General features: G+C 40.8%; 1 protein-coding gene across 3 annotated transcripts in view; it reads left to right on the top strand.

The window, feature by feature from the left end:
- Nucleotides 1-18,308, top strand: part of ABCA2 (ATP binding cassette subfamily A member 2) — a 499,989-nt gene extending 481,681 nt beyond the window's left edge. For all 3 annotated transcript variants that reach the window (XM_069241449.1, XM_069241450.1, XM_069241448.1), the window contains exon 49: nucleotides 9,117-18,308. In XM_069241449.1, the coding sequence (XP_069097550.1) occupies nucleotides 9,117-9,152 (36 nt within the window). In that variant the 3' untranslated portion in view covers nucleotides 9,153-18,308. The remainder of the gene's footprint in view (nucleotides 1-9,116) is intronic.
- Nucleotides 18,309-18,601: the final 293 nt, after the last annotated feature.

The raw sequence follows: 18,601 nt of genomic DNA, 5'->3' as shown, positions 1-18,601 counted from the left end.
AGTGAATAAGAAATAAACAGAAACATCATAATGAGGTATCCTACTGTATATCCTCAGAGGTATTTTCAACACTGATACACCTCAGCGAAGAGTTGAACCTAAAAGGACAAGCCAAACATTTTCAGGCCAGGGCAGAGGCATGGACAGAAAGATACTTCAAACAAGGCAAGTAACTTTATTGTTAGATTCATTAAAATCATTGCAATATAAAATGCAGTGGTAGTTAAAAATAGCATATAGCGACAGAGAGTTTTCTGAATACATAGCATGATATCCCAGCTAAAGAATCACGCCCTATTCTGTGCAAATAAGCAGTAGGGGTTTAGCATGTCTGAGGGGTTTAACAATAAGCTCTGCCTGAGACTCAGTTCATGTTGTCCCCCATAGAAAGTGCTTTGCGCAAGAAGAGGAGACATGCAAATGATGATTGAAGCAGAGAGAGTAAATGGGGGATTCTGATCTAATGCAATGTTTAGTGAGGGAGATACTTTGCCTCTATCCCTCATAGGGTACTTTCTTTAAGGCCTGGTCAACTCCCTGTACATATTTTACTCTTCAAGAGATTGCTCAAGGATGCCTAGAGTTTATGCATGCTACATTGCTTGTCTGCAGCAGTGAAAACCTGCCTGATTCCAGAAGGCCCTGAGCCATTGGTGGTGCAGATTTAGAGTGGACCTGCTGAGGCAGAAAGTGTGAATCGTGTCATTTGGTTGGCCGCACAACCTAAATGGAGATTCTCCTAGGCCCTTAGCCAGGGTGCTGCGTGTGCGTTGGTAGGGAGGATTCCAAGACAATGTTTTAGGAGGTTCCCTTTCTCCTGCGGCTGAGAGCTTCACCCAAGTATGGTTGTGGTTTTAACAGTGTGTAGCTGTTTAACACCATCCATGTGTGGGTGCACTTCTCAAGAGAGGCCTTGTCCTCTAGGGATGAGATTAATCTCAAAATGTTTGTGGCTGATCTTCAAAAAGACTCGAGTGGGCGCTGCGGGCCATAGTTGAGCAAGTCCGAGCAGGTTGATGGAGTCTTTGAGATATTTCCTGGCTGCTGAGTGGGGCTTATTGATCTCCAGCTAGACATAATTTATTGAGTCTCTTTCTGCAGACTCAAATCTATTACACATAATGGTGAAAGCTGCTCTGCTAGCTATTGATTGTTTGGCTAGACCAAATTCTAGCTTGATCTGGGCGGCCGAAGTGTATTTGGGTAGATGGATAGTTTCCTGTAGATTTTGGTAACAGTTTGAGGCACTCCCTAGAGGGGCTTCACATCTGTATGCCACAGTTGGAGTTATCTTCGCCTTGCATTTTCTAAAATGGGAGTGTACAATGGCCCATTCAGATTCCTAAATAGTACCCTTGGACCTGATACTAGGGCTAGCCCTTTTCTTTTTATTTCATCCCTATGCGACTTAAAGGTTCCTTTGTTGTTGAATGTAAGACCAAGATATTTGTAGTCAGTGACTTCCTCAACCTTTGCGGAATCAAAGAACCAATAGGTTTTCCCGCTCCTTCTAGAACAAGTCATGATTTTGGTTTTCTTAATATTGATTGTTAAACTGTTTCTTATTGCGTATTCGTGGGTGGTGTTCAGGAGTCATAGTATCGCCACCTTTGTCCGGCTGATCAACACCAAATCATCAGCATACAGCAAGTTTGATAGGGGAATAGTGCCGAGTTTCGGGGAGCGAGAGTTGACCATGGCCAATGTTGAAGAAAGGTCCGCCAGAAATAAATGAAAAAGCATCAGAGCCAAGACACACCCCTGTTTGACTCACCGGGATGCTGAAATGGCTGTAGAAAGGTTAGTCCTGTTGCCCAGCTTTATTATGACCGAAGCATCCATGTATAGCTTTTTGATTGCTCTTCGAAGCACTGGCGGTGCATCCCAGTTCTTTAGCTTGCTCCATAGCAAATTTTGTGAGACAAAGTCAAAGGCCGCTTTGTAGTCTATGAAGCATAGATAGATTGATGTTCGGTTGTTCTTGAGACCTCAAGCAGCAGGGTCAGTGCCATGATGTTTGTCAAAGTCCTGTTTTTTTTTTTTGGGGGGGGTGAATCCCATCTGTTTGGTTGAGCCACTGCCACCTCTATCATCCTATCAGCAGTTTCAATAGAACGCCCACATAGCCCTTATCGATAATGAGGCAAGGTACTATCAATCACATTTCAAACACTGATAAACCTCAGCGAAGTAGTAAGGAACCTAAGGCAAATTATAGCAGAGTCAAACCTAAAAGGACAAGCCAAACTTAATCAGGCCTGGTTAGAGACGTGGACAGAAAGATCATTCAAACAGAAATTACATGTTAATATATAGTGCAACCCAAACGTTAAACTCCAAAAGACCGGAGATACACAGCCATGGGGAAAAAAAGAAATAATTTGAACAAGCACTTACAACAGAAACTAGAATCAAGAAAACCTTTTGAACCATATTCTGATCGGCGCATGAACAAGTTAAGGGTGGATTTAAAAGAAAGGTCTTCTAATGACAAATCAAGAAACGAACAGAAGGTAGGGGTCCATGTCAGCGATTTAGTGTGTGTGTGTGTGTGTGTAACAGTATGGACAGAACTCAACAAAAGCCATTAAAAAAAATTAAGGATAATACATATCATCAAAACTGAAAAGGAAGATGCTACAATTAACAAGTGGCTGGGAGATCAACGCAACTTCACTAAGTAACCAAAATGTCTAGTAAAGGAAGGTAGAGTCACTATAAAACAAAGTCTGTAAATGGCTAACAGAGAAACTTGAGGAGGACGACCTACAGATTGTGTAACAAAACAACAAAGTTGCTAGTAAAAAAGACTGATGAGATCCTCATTTCTACTCGAAGTTCACATTTAATAAATTCAACTGAATTTAGCCCTACTTACAAACCTACTCATGGAGAGCAGGATAAACGTTGGAAAAGGCCACATAAGGACACCTGTGAGTGTAGAAGGGTGTTTTAATGATGGTCCAACTAAACATGGACGTAGGATGTAGGAGAAGGAGATAAAAATTCCAAGATGATAAAAACTGCCCCAAGGCAAATCACAAGATGAAAATCGATAAAGAAAGAACAGCAAAAGAGGCTATTTCAACAGTAACTCCTGGAAATGTACATAGCTCAAATCTAATGATTAACAACGAAGAAATTGAGGCAGATGCACATCAAAACCAAATTCTTACTAAGTACTTGTGAACCTAACTCCATCAAATCATGATAGACTAGAACAGGAAATTCACTGTGGAAATGGGGCAAAAAGACTACACTTTTATCATAGAGTGTTACTGGCATCCCCCAAAACTTAGGGGAAATTGATCTGATAAAATTCCTAACAAGCTTTAGAAGAAACTTGGCTAATCTCAGAATGGGAAATTTAAGGCTGCATAAGCCATACAAAAATGTGCAAATCACCTGCAAGCCACAAGAAACAGCAAAGGCCTCCAAATACCTTGACAAAGTGACTTATTTTAAAAGTACCAATGGTGCAGAATTTTAATTGTGGGACAAATTACATGAGAACATATAGATGTGTGACATTGTTATTAGATAAGTCCATATTGGGTTTAAACTGTAAAACTTTTGTAGCGAAGAAGGCCTTACCGCAGCTAGAAATTCGTATGAATATACTGATGTCAGAATCACAATATACAATGTGCAAGTGTCCCAAATAGTCTAATTAGAGCCTTGTCAAATATGAAAATTTGACTAGATTTGAAAATCCAAGAATCATACGTAAAGTGGAAAGTGATCACAATGCTTTGTCACTCGACCTAAAACGAAATACCTGAATAGCAAATGGAATTCAATTGTCAAAGGACATAGAATTAAACATTGAGGCCTGGCAAAACATTTCAGACACAGATGAGCTGCTCACTAAGTTGAAGTATGAAATAAACACACTAGATACATGGGGAGCATGCTTTCAGGAGCTCGTGACCTGTCTCACCTCTAATGTCAAAGAGGTTTTCTAAGAACACAAAGCCGAAAATAAATACAAATCTGGATGGATCGACAAAGATTGCAAGACAGTGAAGGAAGGAAGGAAGGACTAAATACCATTGTACAAACAGAAATGCAAGAAGGTCCTGTAAATTGCTGATCAAAGCCCAAAAATGAGGTAATGAGGATAAATGGCTATTTTTGGGAAAGGCAGCACTTGAAAAAGTTCTGCCAAAGAATTGGGGAGAACCGAGAAATACAAAGAAGTGTGCTAGAGGCCAATATCACAGAAGAGCTTTGATGTAGCATTTCTCGTCTATATTCCAACACACTACAGTCATTCCTGATAATTCACAAAATCCACTCCCCCACCCACAGAGAACTAGTCAGAAAAATAGCCGAGACAAAGTGAAGAAATCTGTCTGAAAAGATCTTCACGCAGGTAAATTTAACAGCATTTAACGAACTGACAAAAGTTAAGACACTAGGGTCTAAAATGATACTAGCTGAGTTCTTGAAGCAAAGCAATATTGGCAACAACCAATACTAACCTAAACGTTTATTGAAAAAGCTACAACAGATATTTGCCCAGAATCTTGTCAGGACAGTATTATTATACCTTTGTACAAAAAGGTCCCACAACCAACCAAAATTGTAATGTCTAATTAGACTACTTGATTGCAAACTCTTATGCCATCTTATTCTACAAGTTGTAGATACATTCAAAATGAAGGTGGGCTTCAGGGAAGGCCTATCAACAGTCGATCAAATTATCATTTTCCCATACATTATCCACAAATAGAGTACTGCAAAGAAAATGCCAATTTATGTAGCATACCTGGACTTCACAGCAATCTTTGCACTAATAACTTGGCATAAGGTATGAGAAAAGTTGAATGAGTTGAGGCTAGATTTGACAATCTATCTATGAGAGAACTTTGGTAACCCAACACACCCTCACAGGCAAGGCGAAATCAAAAAGACCATCTCGGCAAAATACTCAGCACCATATGTGAAGTGAAAGAAGGATGTTTGCTTTCACCCTTATGTTTTTTCACTATACACAAAAGATCTGTACAGCAAAGGCAAACATTGACGTCCTCACAATTGAAAGCTTTCAAGTCCCTGCCCTCTTATACACCAATAACTCAATTCTGATTGCCCGGACATCAAAGGGTCTGCAAGCGCAGCTCTTGGCAGTAGAGAAGTACTGTCAAGAAAGTCGATTAAAAATAAATGCAGAAAAAAAAAAATGATCCTTAGAAAAAATAGAAATTCTTGTGATGTCTTCAGAATTAGAAATATGACTGGAAGAAGTAAAAACATTTCCATATCTGGGACTGTAGATTTCTAGATATTCAGACTGACCTAAACAAACCAGTACCAACTTTAAGTGTCATCTGTAAAATGTCCCACATCCATGGAATTTACTTCTCACAAAACATCGACCGGGTCAAAACCACATTGCCTAACTATGGGGAGTGGACAAATTAACATAAAAAAAGGAACAAATCCATGAAAGAAAGTTTTAGAAGCCTTCACTAATATTACAAACCAGGTCTTCCAACAGAGACTCTGGAAACAGATGTCAGCTTCTTTTCAATCCAGAGAAGATGCAAAATTGCACCAATAAAATATGGTATGAAGAGGTTCAAAGTGTCAGGAAAAAAACAAGTCCATAATGCCTGGTGAGAACACTTTAAAGTTGGCAACAAATCAAACTGTGCAGTCTATTGAATCAAAGAAAGCAGGAGATTAGTCTTAAATATCTCAGCAGCAAATTATGCACTGCAAATAATGTCAACAGAATAGACGAGCAAGACAATCAACAAAATACACGGTAGAAACAGAAAGGAAACCGAAAGCTCTCGAGTCCTTTCGGCCAGAAGGTCAAGCCATTCTTTTTGACACATCTCCGATTGTTCAGCCTTATTTAACAAACCTGATCAATCATAGAGAAAGGAGACTTCCTGCTCTAGCACAAAGTGGCTTGCTACCTCTTCATGCGGTCCTAAGGAAAAGGAAGGAAGAAAGCTCGGACTCCTGCATACGTGAGAAAGCTGAAGACCTGAGCCACTTCCTGCGGAACTATCCCCTTTACAAAAGAGTCAGAGGCTACACATCAAAGGTTTGCTTAACAGAAAAACTGAACATTGGCGAGGCCCGCATCTTTCAACATCTCAGACGATCCAACCCAGCAAATGGGAAGAGTTCTTGTGAAAAGCTGGGAACTCTGAGAAAAGTGTCTGAAAAATAATCTTCAGGAAGAAATTAACTATGTGACAGCCACATAACTATCCTTATGTACAGAGACAGACGAAGCGCTCCGGAGTAACTAAGCATGCAATGTTCATTTATAAATATTTTAAACTTATTCGGTTCTTTGATATGATTTTCTTTAACATATTTGATACTTTTGTATGCAAAAGGCAGCTTTGGATGCCGAAAGCACCCTTTAAATAAGTTGAATTAAATTCAAATTATTAAATAAATAAAGTCAAATTCACGTTTACATTGTGTGTGCATTGCCTGTCAGTACTACCTGTGCCAGTAGTGGCAGCAGTAGCAGGGCTTCCAGTCACAAACCTGGCTTAAAGTGAAAACATAGCTATACCCATTTGTATGTAGCCATGTTTGCATGTATCAGAATATTAAAGTTCGACCTATTGGCTTTGCCAATAATTGTTTATATTTAATTCGATTTAAGGTTTGTTTTTCAAATAAACGTGCTTCACCAAATGGTTTTACAGTACTGTCCATAGAAAACCAGATGTGAGATGCGTTTACAAAGAAAAATCAACAAACTAATGATAATTCAACAGAGAGCTAGGTTAGGATGGGGGGGGGGGCTCGTAAAGGTGCAGTGGAGGGAACAACGGCGATGGACAAGAGCCCAGCACTGTAGAGAGCTAGGTGATGAAGAGGTTAGATAAGGCAAGGTTAGAGAGTGGGCATGAGCCTAATTAGATATCTTGTTAAGAGCCTCGAGTCCTTCTTGAAAGGTAACAGTATGTTCGGAGACTTCCTTATTTGAATCAGGAAGATATTCCAGTTGGCGAGGCAGACCTAGAGGAAGACTGTCTTTGAGCTAGTGAAGTTATGAATTTTGGGGGCTCAAACAAGAGTGAGTTTTTCGTACAGGATGTTCTGGAAGCCAGTGGAAATCTAAAAGTATTGGCAGGATGTGGATGAGTTTTCTATAAACCGAGATCAGGTGAGCTGTGCCTTTATCTATCTATCTATCTATCTGTCTATCTATCTGTCTGTCTGTCTGTCTGTCTGTCTGTCTGTCTATCTATCTCCCTCACAATCTGTCTCTCTCGCAATTTCTTTCTCGCTCTCTCTCTGTCTTCATATTGCACGCTGGCAGTCCCCATTGTGTTGTTATAGTTGGGACCTAGTTACCGTAGGAAATGGATTTTCCCATAATGCAATTTCTCCATGCAGTTTCCATAGGAAATTGTACACAACTCCTCACTCCAAATGGTTGAACAGAACTAAACCAAACTTTTCAGATAGCTAGATCTTTACCCAGGAACTGTGCTGGTGTAAATCCATTCAGTAGTGTTTGGGAAACTAAGGTTCAAAATGCATAGATGTTTGGACCATTGGGCTATAATTAAAAAATTCAAGCCTTATGATTGGCTAAGGAGGCTTTTTCTGAGCAGGGACTCTCGTAGGTTGGCTGTAACATAAAAATAAATGTTGTAAAGCCCATTGTAGGACTCAGGGACTTGATCCTGTGTCTTGAAAAAGATTTTGGAAAAGGACATAGGGGGCAGGGAGGGACACCATGACCCCCGTAGCTGTTGTGGGCCTCCCACCACCCCTTCCCCCATTGGGTGGAGTTGCCATGATCCCGTTGGTCTTCCAAGGGACTCGGAAAATGAATTTCATCAAGAAAAGTGGGTTCGGTGTCCCTGGGGTGTTGGCTAGCCCAAAGGAGTAGGAGTGGGAGTGGTGCAGGCTAGTGGCGAAATGCAAAATGAGGGCCCCTCCTGCAGAATATGAGGAGGGCCCCAGACGCTTCCATATCTCAGAGATATTCATTGGCCTTAGGCTGAATAGGGCCCCCTTGAAGAATTGTGCACCACAGGGGATGCAAGGCCCTATATTACACCCCTCGTGCAGACGAGAATTCAGGTACCCTGGTTCTCCAACATTAGAGCTTTCATGGATTCACATGCTGGGAACCCCCAGTTATTTTCCAACCTATAACATACCATGATAAACCAACAGGCGTCCTTTGCAACCCATCCTCATCTATTTATGATCCAAACTCCAGCCAGTCAAAAATGTCTGCCTCCAGCTGAGCTCCCACTGAACCTTCCAGCTGTTAGGTTTTCTGAACCACCAGTTCCTACTTGTTTTTCTCCTGCCACTTGAAAGCCTCATCCAAGGGGAGGAGGGAGGGCTGCATTTGAATGTATGAAAGATACCAATGCTGGAGAAACAGATTTACAGACAAGTAACTTATTTATTTAAATTACTCACAATTTCAGCCATTAGACCACATTCTCCTATTTGTTTGGCTTGAGAAAGCCTTCTCTGAAAATAATATCTCTTGATCACTACAGCATCAATGACACCGTTTCTAAACCAGTCACAATTCCCTCAATGAGGGCTAGATTCCTTGAACAGATATTGTTGATCAGGCTCTCTTGGTGATTACGTTTTGGCAGAGGAGACATTGGTGTCGTACCTGAAATACTCTCCTCTGTGTCACTGATGTTCATAACTTTTATAGTGTCATGGCCATTACAATTACAGGGAAGGTGTCTTGCACTGCTACACACCTAATTGTATACATAAATGTGTTGTACAGTTAAAACTAACTTTTTTTACTGACACCTAACTTGCTATTCCCTGACTTGTGGTGAAGCAACCATTAAGTGATATAAAAGTAATACAGTAAATTACATGAAATGGAAAAAAAAGAAACACCAGTCCCCTGCCACTTAACACATTTTCTTTTAAGAGACTGATGCTTTTTGAAGATTTAGGGCACCAATTCAAAGCAAATAATATTGTTAATAAAATGTCTCAGTTGCAGGTGATAGGAGATGGAACTAGGTGTAGCACTATAACCCTTCAGCTATGGTAGTGCTTACTGTGCCTAGGTATAATGCTTTAGCATGAATATTAATTTAATTGTGCTAATGTTTCACTTTTTCCTCATGCAGGCTCAGTTGTCCTTCAACACGGATACGCTTTGCTAAAGTCCATCTGGAGTGGATGTTGAAGCAAGGGTTTTGGCTGTACCCATGCCCAATCATTCCTACTCTCCCATCTGCCACCTTGCCAACCAGACGACTTTTAAAGGCAGTCTACCAAGGTATTTTGATTCTGCTCCAAAGACACACCAGGCTTGCCTTCAGAAGCTGCTGGACGATTATGCTGACGCCATGTTTGCAGTCCCAGACTGGGGACACACATGATCTTATCTTTCTAGAAGCAGCATGGCTCTTGAAAGATGTCCAGTTATTGGGTTGCATCTGGCTTAAAGTTGGCGTATCATCCAATTTTTTTTTTGTCCATGTGAGCTTCTTTTTTGCCGTTGAACAGGCCAGCTTCTGGGGTGGTTTCAAGGAAAAAAGTACTGTTGATGGAACCTTAAAGGAGTAATCAGTCCTGCAGAGCTGAACTGTCTCCATTTGTGCCAAGCACCCTTCGGGGGGCCCTGCTTCAAGCAGACCAGGGAGGGCTGGGGATGAGGGAGGGTTTCAAAGACTGAAGTTTAGGGATCTGGCATGCATTCGCCAATTTCTTCAGTTTGTTTGTGGAGAATATCATGGGTTTGTGCCTCACTGATGGAGATTTTGTACTTGACTACGCATGGCATCCCAAGCCTACTGAGGCTCCTGCATCCTTTCGTGATATGAAAAGAACAATTGGAAATGAAACATGGAAACTTTAAAGAGGATTTATCAGACTCAGCAGCTTCACAAACTGAAGGATTCTGTGGGAGAAGAATGCAAACTGCTTTTCTCTGTAGTTCTTTTGTGTTTCTTTCCGTGTGCTCAGGAATTCCTTCAGCAGCGTTGATGCAGTTTTTCTGAAACTGAGTGATTTGCTGATCATTGGGGACCAACCAGACTGGATGGCATAAAAGGGGTATTCTACAATAACTTTAATAAGTAGGTGTCCAGGGAGACCAGCTATTGAGGGACCCCATGGATACCCTTCTACGGAATAGGGTACAAGACAAAGATTGATGCCCGTAGACCCAGAGGGGGCAAAGATTGCCTGAGGTAGGGAAAATCAGCACAACTATGTCAGTTCCAGGTCTAAGAAAAAACAGGTATATGGCTTTTTAAAGAAAGGATGTGCTAAAATGGATATTTCCAGGATTCCTTTTTGTGACACTAGGCAGCAATGTTGTGAGGTCAGCAGCTCTTTTATGAAGTGTTATTTCTAATGTGGCAAGGGAGAAGGCCTCTGCATCAAGGAGATGTACTTACTGCAAGAGATGTACATCTGAATTGAGGAATCCCTAATTTGAAATAAGAGAAAGCCATGATACGAGGCTTCAAAGGAGATGTCTTTTGTAGTCATGAGAAGGTCTTAATGTGTGCCATATGATACGTGGAGAAAGTGTAGATCTGGGATTGGAGAGCCTTTTTTGTTATGTCAACATAGATTTCTGAGGTGCAAGTGAGACCTTTTATTAAGTCACTTAGGGTTTGCATAATACACATTTGTACATCACTCTCTTTCAAAGCAAGTGTGTTCTCTGGACTTTGACCAACATATGGGGCGGTTTCACTTAGTTAGCAAAAGAAATAGCTAAGTTGTCTCTTTTTTTTGTAGAGTATCTATGTTCTTGATTCTAAGAAATCTGTACCATTGTAGAGCATCAACTGTTACCTTCAAAGGTTATGTCCCTTCAGAATGATATCCTAAGATTCCATTCTGCCCAAGCCAGAGTAATTAGCATTGTAAATAAGTTGGGCTTTCCATCTGTTTGGGCAAGAAATTGATATTCTTGATTGGTTCAGCAATGGGGTTCTGGGACATAGTCAGGACACTTGCCTTAGTTGAGTGCTTGCTTCAGGACCCTCATATTTGTGGTTACACTCCCCATTACATAATTGCTAATACAGTTTGTTCTCTTGCAAAAACTGAGTATATTTGATTACTCTGCCTCACTTCTATTACCTTCTCACCTCTTTTTCTTTTATTTCCTGCCACTTTTTCTCTTTTCCTTTTCTCCCACAATTACAATATAGTACTATATTTTACTCCCATTTCCTAATTCAGTGCGTTGTTGATAACATGTCCACATCTGTTTAAGGGGACACCGTGATAGTTCACAATAGATATTAGGCATAAATGGGTTGATTTACAAAAGCCATGAAGGAGATAAAGCGCAAAATATAAATTTTGTCTTGTAAAATTTACTAGACGGCTGCCACATAATCACAGACCAGGCTGAAAGTAGCCTTCCCTTCAAATAAGGTTTCAAAAATAATTGAGGTGTGCTAAAGATAGTCTTCCCAAACATGCTCACAGTCTACACAAAAAGTTAGTAGTTAACAACCACACAGTGATGGCAGTTTTTGCCCTTCCGCCCACTGATGCTAAAGGACCATGCCGAAGGACAGGACATGAAGGCTGTTTGTACATGCCTGGAGCTTGAAGTGTTTCAGTGACTGCAGCCTAATACTTAGTGTACAAGCAAGTGCATATTCCTGAAACCAGATAGGTGATCTAAGCACCACACTGTGGTCTAAACACAGAGGGCTGTTTTCCCTAGAGTGGAGACCTCCTTCCTCACCTTCAAAGGTGTTGCAGGTCTGTGTTCAGCTCTTATCATTCTATGGTCCCTCCTGGAGCTGTTGTCTTGGCCTCAGTGCTTCATCTTGTTCCTTTGGTATAATGCCCAATACCAGACTAGATACTTTAATAGCAGTAAGGCAATATGGATGCCCAGGTAGTTGCTTACTCCTAATTACCCGCAGGTCGCCAGTCAAATGGTTTTGTGGTCTCGACAGTACAGTTCTGCCTTATGGTCCCATTTTGCTTTGGAAATGGCATGGAGCTATTGACATTGGTGTTGCATTTACTCTGTCATATTTCAGCTTCTTCATTGGGTGTTTGCCATTGTGTGACATAAATTCCACCTCATCTCAGCTCTGCACACCTTATCAAACCTAGGATTGTCTGTTTTCCCACCTGTGATTGTAGTTGTGTTGCTTCCTACATTTCATAGAATATTCATCAGATTCGTAGTAACACCTCATCCTGGTCTACTAGGTGAATGCCCCTTGCTCACAGAAACAACCATATTGTTTATTTCATTGCGGGTCCACTTAGGCAACTTTCCTTTTTCACTCCTACTTCAGCTGTACACGTGAGTTTGAATAGTTTGCAATGAGTTGTTATTCCAGTTTGATGATGGTGTGATATGTATTCTTTCTTTAAGATAACATGGACAACTTCATTGTTTCTGTTTTTGTGGTAAAACATGAACCTTGAAGTGCTCAACTGTCAGTTTTGCTTCCTCAATGTTTACTTTGTTCTGTGTATTTCACAACCAAGGCACACAGTGCACAGTTTCAGTTTTTCTTTTGAATCCTCTTTGTCAGTAAGTTGACATACATCCAAAGGATACCTCCATCATCAGCAAGGCCGCTCTGATCTGTTTTCTTTGCTGATTGAATACTGAGTGCTTATTTTCTTTGCTTGATCTTTTCCCAGCACTTGTGTGTCAACATAAGTTGTTTTGTTTTCAAATACTGGTATGTATGTTCTATTTTCTGATTGGGGATGCCTTTGAGCTGGATGTGCTAAGTTTGGTTTGGTTGCCGTGTGAGCACCTCTAGTTTTTTTAGACTGTTGTCCTTTTCTTTTTTTTATGTGCAGGTACCTAGTATTGTGCAGTCATCCCCATAAATGAGCATCATCTACAATCCCACACATTCCCTTTGTAGCTGAGTCCCAGTATTAGGAAATGTTAGTGCTTCTCCTGACTCGCTATTTTCTGTTTCTCAGAAGCTTATTTACAATGAAGGAAAGAACGCATCTATTGTCTCACTCTCCATAACCAGTGTATTTGTTGTGCATCAGCCTTCTTGTAAATATACTGTCACTGTCACCTTCGAAACGTTGGTGGGTTGCGTCCTAGTTCCACTTTACATTCTTTTCATCTGATGGATTCTACTTCTTTTCATAGGACTTCCTTTACATTGAGTCACTCATTCTCACAAGCTTTCTATTCTTGACCACCTTTATGCATCTGTTGATCCGTTCTCTTTCTGCCCATCACTCTGTTTCTATCTGTTTGTCTCTCTCTCTTGCTTTTTACCTCCTGCTCTTCTTTCTCAAATTCACTTTTTCCTTCCCTTGTTTCTTTCTCCCCACCTCTTTCTCCCTACATCTTTTTCTACTCTCTTGTCTCCTTTCTTCCTTCGCCCACTCTCTCCTCTCTGCCCTTTTTTCTCCTCCTTCTTTTGTTTCTTGTCACTTGCTGCTCTTTGCCTCCCTTAAGTTTGCTTTCTCTCACTCCCACTTCTGCTTATAGTTGCTTCACTGCTATTTGTGACCCTTTTATTCCCTATTCCTCTTTCATGTTCTCTCCCACTCTCTCCCCTTTCTGCCTCTTTTCTGTCATCACCAGCTTGCTTTCTTCTGCTGCATCTCTTATATCAAATGTGACCCAAATAGTGACCCATGTGTGGTAAGAGTGTGCTAGTCCGTCTCTCCTTCTTTCCACAATATGTTGTTTGAGACTTTCTTATAGTGGTTGTTCTCACTTTACCAGTCACTCAGACTATGATTTCCCCTACAAAGTTTATGTATCGTGTCCCATAGTATGACAAATCTGTAATGAAATATTTTCAAAGAAATCTATTTTACCTGTACGATTCAGGTTTCGCCGCCGTCCCACCCTTTTTGGCTACTTCTTTAATTATTGTGTTAGATATGTTGATTGCCTTGTACAGTAATTTTTTCCAGATAGGGTTCCATCACTCCTGGCATTATCTGCAATCTGCGTGACTCTGGTGTACCTTTTCGCCACTGGCCTTCCTAAGAGATCTTACTTTGCAGCAACTGTCAAAAGAGTGTTCCTCATGGAGCAGTTGTGACCATTTTCTCACTCCTGCCTGCTTTATGGGCTATCGTAAGGTAAATCGCATGCTTTTCAATTATACAGCCTTGAATAAAATGTGGGATATGGCCCTTGCCTTGTTGCCTCCTCACTTCTTTCATGTGCCTGTGGGTTTAGGGGAGTAACTTTAATGCTCCGTCTCCTTTCATGAGCTCCGAGGAGATCGACTGAACCTTTGCTTCCAACTTTCCTACATTACTTGAGTTCCTTGTACTTTGGCAGTAGTGTTAAACTGTCGCCTCAATTAATTTTCATTCGCTCAGGGCAGTGACATGACATGTTGCCCTTGGTTCTGGCTCCTGGGATTTGAGTAATAGTCTCACTCCCACTCCCACTTTCCTTGATTTGGTGACCCCCTTGGATTTGAATTGTAACTTTGGTGCCATTTTGTTGTTTTTCATAAGCTTCTGGAATTTAGGCAGTAACCTTCTTGCCCCCTATTGTGTGTTAATCAGTTCTGAATATCTGTGCTGCATTCTTCCTTTTCTTTTCACCCGCTTACAGATATAGGTCAAAACCTGTGCTGGCACCTCTTTTAATGAACTTCTGTTTTTGGGGTGCCACCCTTCCACTTTTCATGAGCTCCTGCTAAAGATAAGACTGTGATAGATCTCCTCTTACTGTGTTGTCCCCGATGGTTGTCTTACCTTCTGGCCTAAACATTGGCGTTGTTTCACGAGTCATGGTCTCTTTCCTGCTCTTCTCATAAAACTGTGCTTCTCACATTGTACATTGATGTTATTTTCCTGTTTTTGAACTTGTTGGGTGCTTCTCCTGGCCATGCATGGCCCGAAGCCCCTTTTCAAAACGATCACTATGTTCATGAGGTTCTTTGGTTTTCTTTCTTTGGACAATTGTCTTAAACCCACCTCTTGGTCAGTCCATCCTACAAATTGGAATATATGGCGAAACAGCTGGATTCCTGCTTTATTTTATGCTGAGTACTTTTCTCAACTCTCCCGCCCGCCGACCTTCTCCTCACCAATGACTACGTCAATTGACATTATGCCCTTCATAAAACAATGTGCATCCATATTAGGTTCTGGTCCTGTGCAATTGTTCTACTTTTTAGAAAAAAGGAAATCCTTAATAAGGTTAAAATTTCCTCCATCCTCTGTACGTTTACCATACCCAGAACCCTCCCACCCCCCCACACATTCACTTACCTTGTTTCTTAAACCGAAAGGAAACGTAACCTTGAAGGACATGATTTGAGTCTTGCGACTAAGGTGTGTCGTTTTCTGTAATGCTTAGCTAAAATGGGCAGGGAAAATGCTCCCTTGGTGGAGAGATTTATCAACGAAAATAAGCCCCTACAATGGTGTCTCCTTTCCTTTCATTTTTCTGGTCCTTTACATTTCCTTATTGTTTGTCTCTGTCATACTTTAGTCTCCATTCTGTCATATACTACATTTTCACTCTTTTTATGTTAATTGCATTAATTCTTTCTTGTACCTCTTTTTATGGTCACCTTTATTTATTTCTTGCAAGGTCCTTTCTTTTTTTCTGCGTTCTTTACCTTTTCATTTCTTGCCTGAACTATTTGTTCTTCTGATTTATCACAGTTCATGTTTTGTATACTTCTTATTTGCTGGTCTAATCTTTTTTCTGCTTTCCAATGTAATTTGTTGAACCTGCTATGCCATCCTGACAGTTCCAAAAATCTCCATGCAGATAAAGGCTCCACATCCCTTATTAACCCCTGTAGAACCTGTTTAGCAGTCCTTGAATGTGTATATATATTGCACCTTTAAGGAGTTTCCCTTTGCCACCCCATAGAGCACTTTATTCTTGAGACAACCTAGCAACAAAAAAAAAGCCAATTGTCAATGGCAGCTTTGTACATCATGTTGATTTATTTTCATACTGAATTGATCCCCCAGTTTCGCCTTGAGGTACTTGCCCATCTCATTTGCTGTCTGACTAGTAGCCAAGACCATTATTGATTTTTAGCAGTAACTATCTGCTACTCATGGTGTGAGCTGGAATCCCAGAGCAAGAACAAACACCATGCAAGATGCACTCCACTGAAGAACTAAACAACTTGAATCTTTCGTGTAAACTGCACTTTATGTACATTCTAAACCTCTAATAATTGTCCCATTAAAGAGTATTTCTGATGATACAATAATATAAACTTGGGACGTATATATGTCCATCGTCATTATTAGTGATGCTGTTATTATTAGTTGTCAATTGTTTTAGATTGTTAAGCAATTTTTTTCTTGTACATGATTGTGAAGAGTGAGGCACATGAAACGTATAGACCTGTTCGTGACCCCCAACAGCAGTTTGTCCAATGGCACTTTAACTGGTTGCTACTCAAATGTTGGTCATTCTGCTATACTAACTCTAATTGCCGAAACATACATTTAGACAGCTTAAACTTAATAAACTTGCAAAATCTTGTGCCCTTTCCTTTTAACAACGTAATATCCTTCAGGTCCTGGCCTATTTTCCTTAGTAATTTCCTTAAAAACACTGCCCGCCTCAGACTTCCTTTGTGGTCTCCATGAAGGTGTCATAGCGGACATTCATGTTCTCTCTAGTACATTTACATTTCTGCTTAACACTCATCAGATGCCCGTTAACAATTTTTGGAATTATTCACTGACTATCTGAAATACCAAAAGAAAATAAGACAAGTGTAGCTGTAAGCCATAACCTTCTAGCTTTCACAGCAGTGTCTCCCAAAACAACTGTGTAAGAGTTCTGCCTTTCATTGAACTTCAGGGAAGTGGCTATTAAAGTCTATAAACAAGAACCCAGTATGTTGCATAGTTGGAACCACCTCACATGTTGTTTCTTTGACAAGGAAAACTTTTGATGGTTGTGTTTCTGAGGCGATCACCGGAGTAGCACACTTGTTTGCCTTGTGAGAACAAGTCACTTACTACTACATATAGACTTTCTTAATCAGGGAAGCAAAGCAGTGAACGGTCAGATGTTCTTGTTAACCCGTTGAAAGTGCTACGATTCAAACAAAACTAAAAGTTCACTTTGAGCAATAGTGGCTTTAACGAAGATCAAGGGTTTGGAAAACTGAATCAGTCAGCTGGGTCCATAATGTTTCCCTTTATATATACCCCATGTGGAAGCGCTGTATCCTCTTTAGGCCCACCGGGGCTCGACTCTTGCCAGATTTTCAAGCTAGCCACATAATGTAGCTTAAGTATATCATGAATGGTGTCCTGATAAGTTGTCATGAATCCTGCCCTCTTCAACCAGTGCTGGAAGCCTTTGTCCTAAAAGGGCAACTACACACGCCCGGTGCTTGAATGCAGATGATCGAAGTGCTTCAGAGCTCCTTTTTCCTGCTGCTTGGGATCATGAACAAGTCACTATTTTCCAGTGCCACAGTCTTCAACTAATGGACTAGTACTGATATTTATGGCAATGTATATTTACATTATTATTAAAGAGTAATGGTGTATGTATACTTGTGTAGCTACGTATCATCTTATTTTCTCCTTCACAAAGGGGCTATGTGTCGGGTGCAGCTGGTTATTTTGCAGAGTGCCCAACTCTGAGAGGTGACTGTGAAGTTCTGTTTGTTGTGGAAGATGCACCAGGTGCTTACAGACTCAAGGGAACTATTGTAAATTAAATTATTTAATAAAAATGTATAGTAAGCCACCCAGTTTACTCTAAGCTGAGGCTTATGAATGTTGCAAAAAAAAATCCAAAAATGGGTGTTTTCTTTGTCGTGCTTTGCAAAATGTCATCCGATTCGTGCCTCATCCTCATGACCAGTAGCGTTGCTCAACGAAGCTTAGTCGGCATCTTTCACCGCGAAAACTGGACTGACAATGCACACGGTATGAGCGAACCCATGGCCTTGGAGAAGCTTGGATCTTGTGGGAGGTCTTCGTTCTTGATCTCTAGTCTGCTGCCGGAACCTTCCATCAGGTTACCCGGGACTCAATAGCTGCATCTGTTTTATTAAAGTTTGACCTGCGTTGATTTGGTTTGTGTGTATGTGTGTCTGGAAAGTTAGTGCTTTCTTCTGAAGGTTGCCGGCAGACATAGCAAAGTTCTGGCGCTGCCAAACTATTGTCTTACTCACGAGTCCTGCTAGCTTTTGTAGCAGGAAGGATGTGCTGCGGCTCCCCTTGCAACGCACGTTTAACGAGTTTTCTGCCCTAAAATGGTTTTATAAACTCCCTTTTGATTTCTTGTTTTGAACTTCTTTATTTGCTGCCCTTGTAACTTGCGTTTCAGTTGTGCAGCTGCTGTTGAAGTAATAAAGCCTGTTTTTGTGAAACTGTGTGTGTGTGTGGTTTTTCCAGGCTCCTGGCCCTCCCGCTTATGATATGTGAATGAATATGATAGAAATGTTATTAAGAAATTGCATGTACAAGTCCGAATTTTTGCTCAGTATTCTAAATTCCGTATAAGAACTGCTGCGCACACTCCTTAAAAATCTTTGCTGAGCTACGTGATATGCTTTGGAATAGCTGGGGCAGTTGTCTTCCAAAGCACATTCTATTTACAAACTAAGTGATGGAAAGACTGGGTGCTTGTGGAGATCTGCCTAGCTACAGTAAACCACACCTT

The sequence above is a fragment of the Pleurodeles waltl genome, chromosome 6 (assembly GCF_031143425.1).
Source record: "Pleurodeles waltl isolate 20211129_DDA chromosome 6, aPleWal1.hap1.20221129, whole genome shotgun sequence".
NCBI lineage: Eukaryota > Metazoa > Chordata > Amphibia > Caudata > Salamandridae > Pleurodeles > Pleurodeles waltl.
This window is presented reverse-complemented; position numbering and strand designations above follow the sequence as displayed.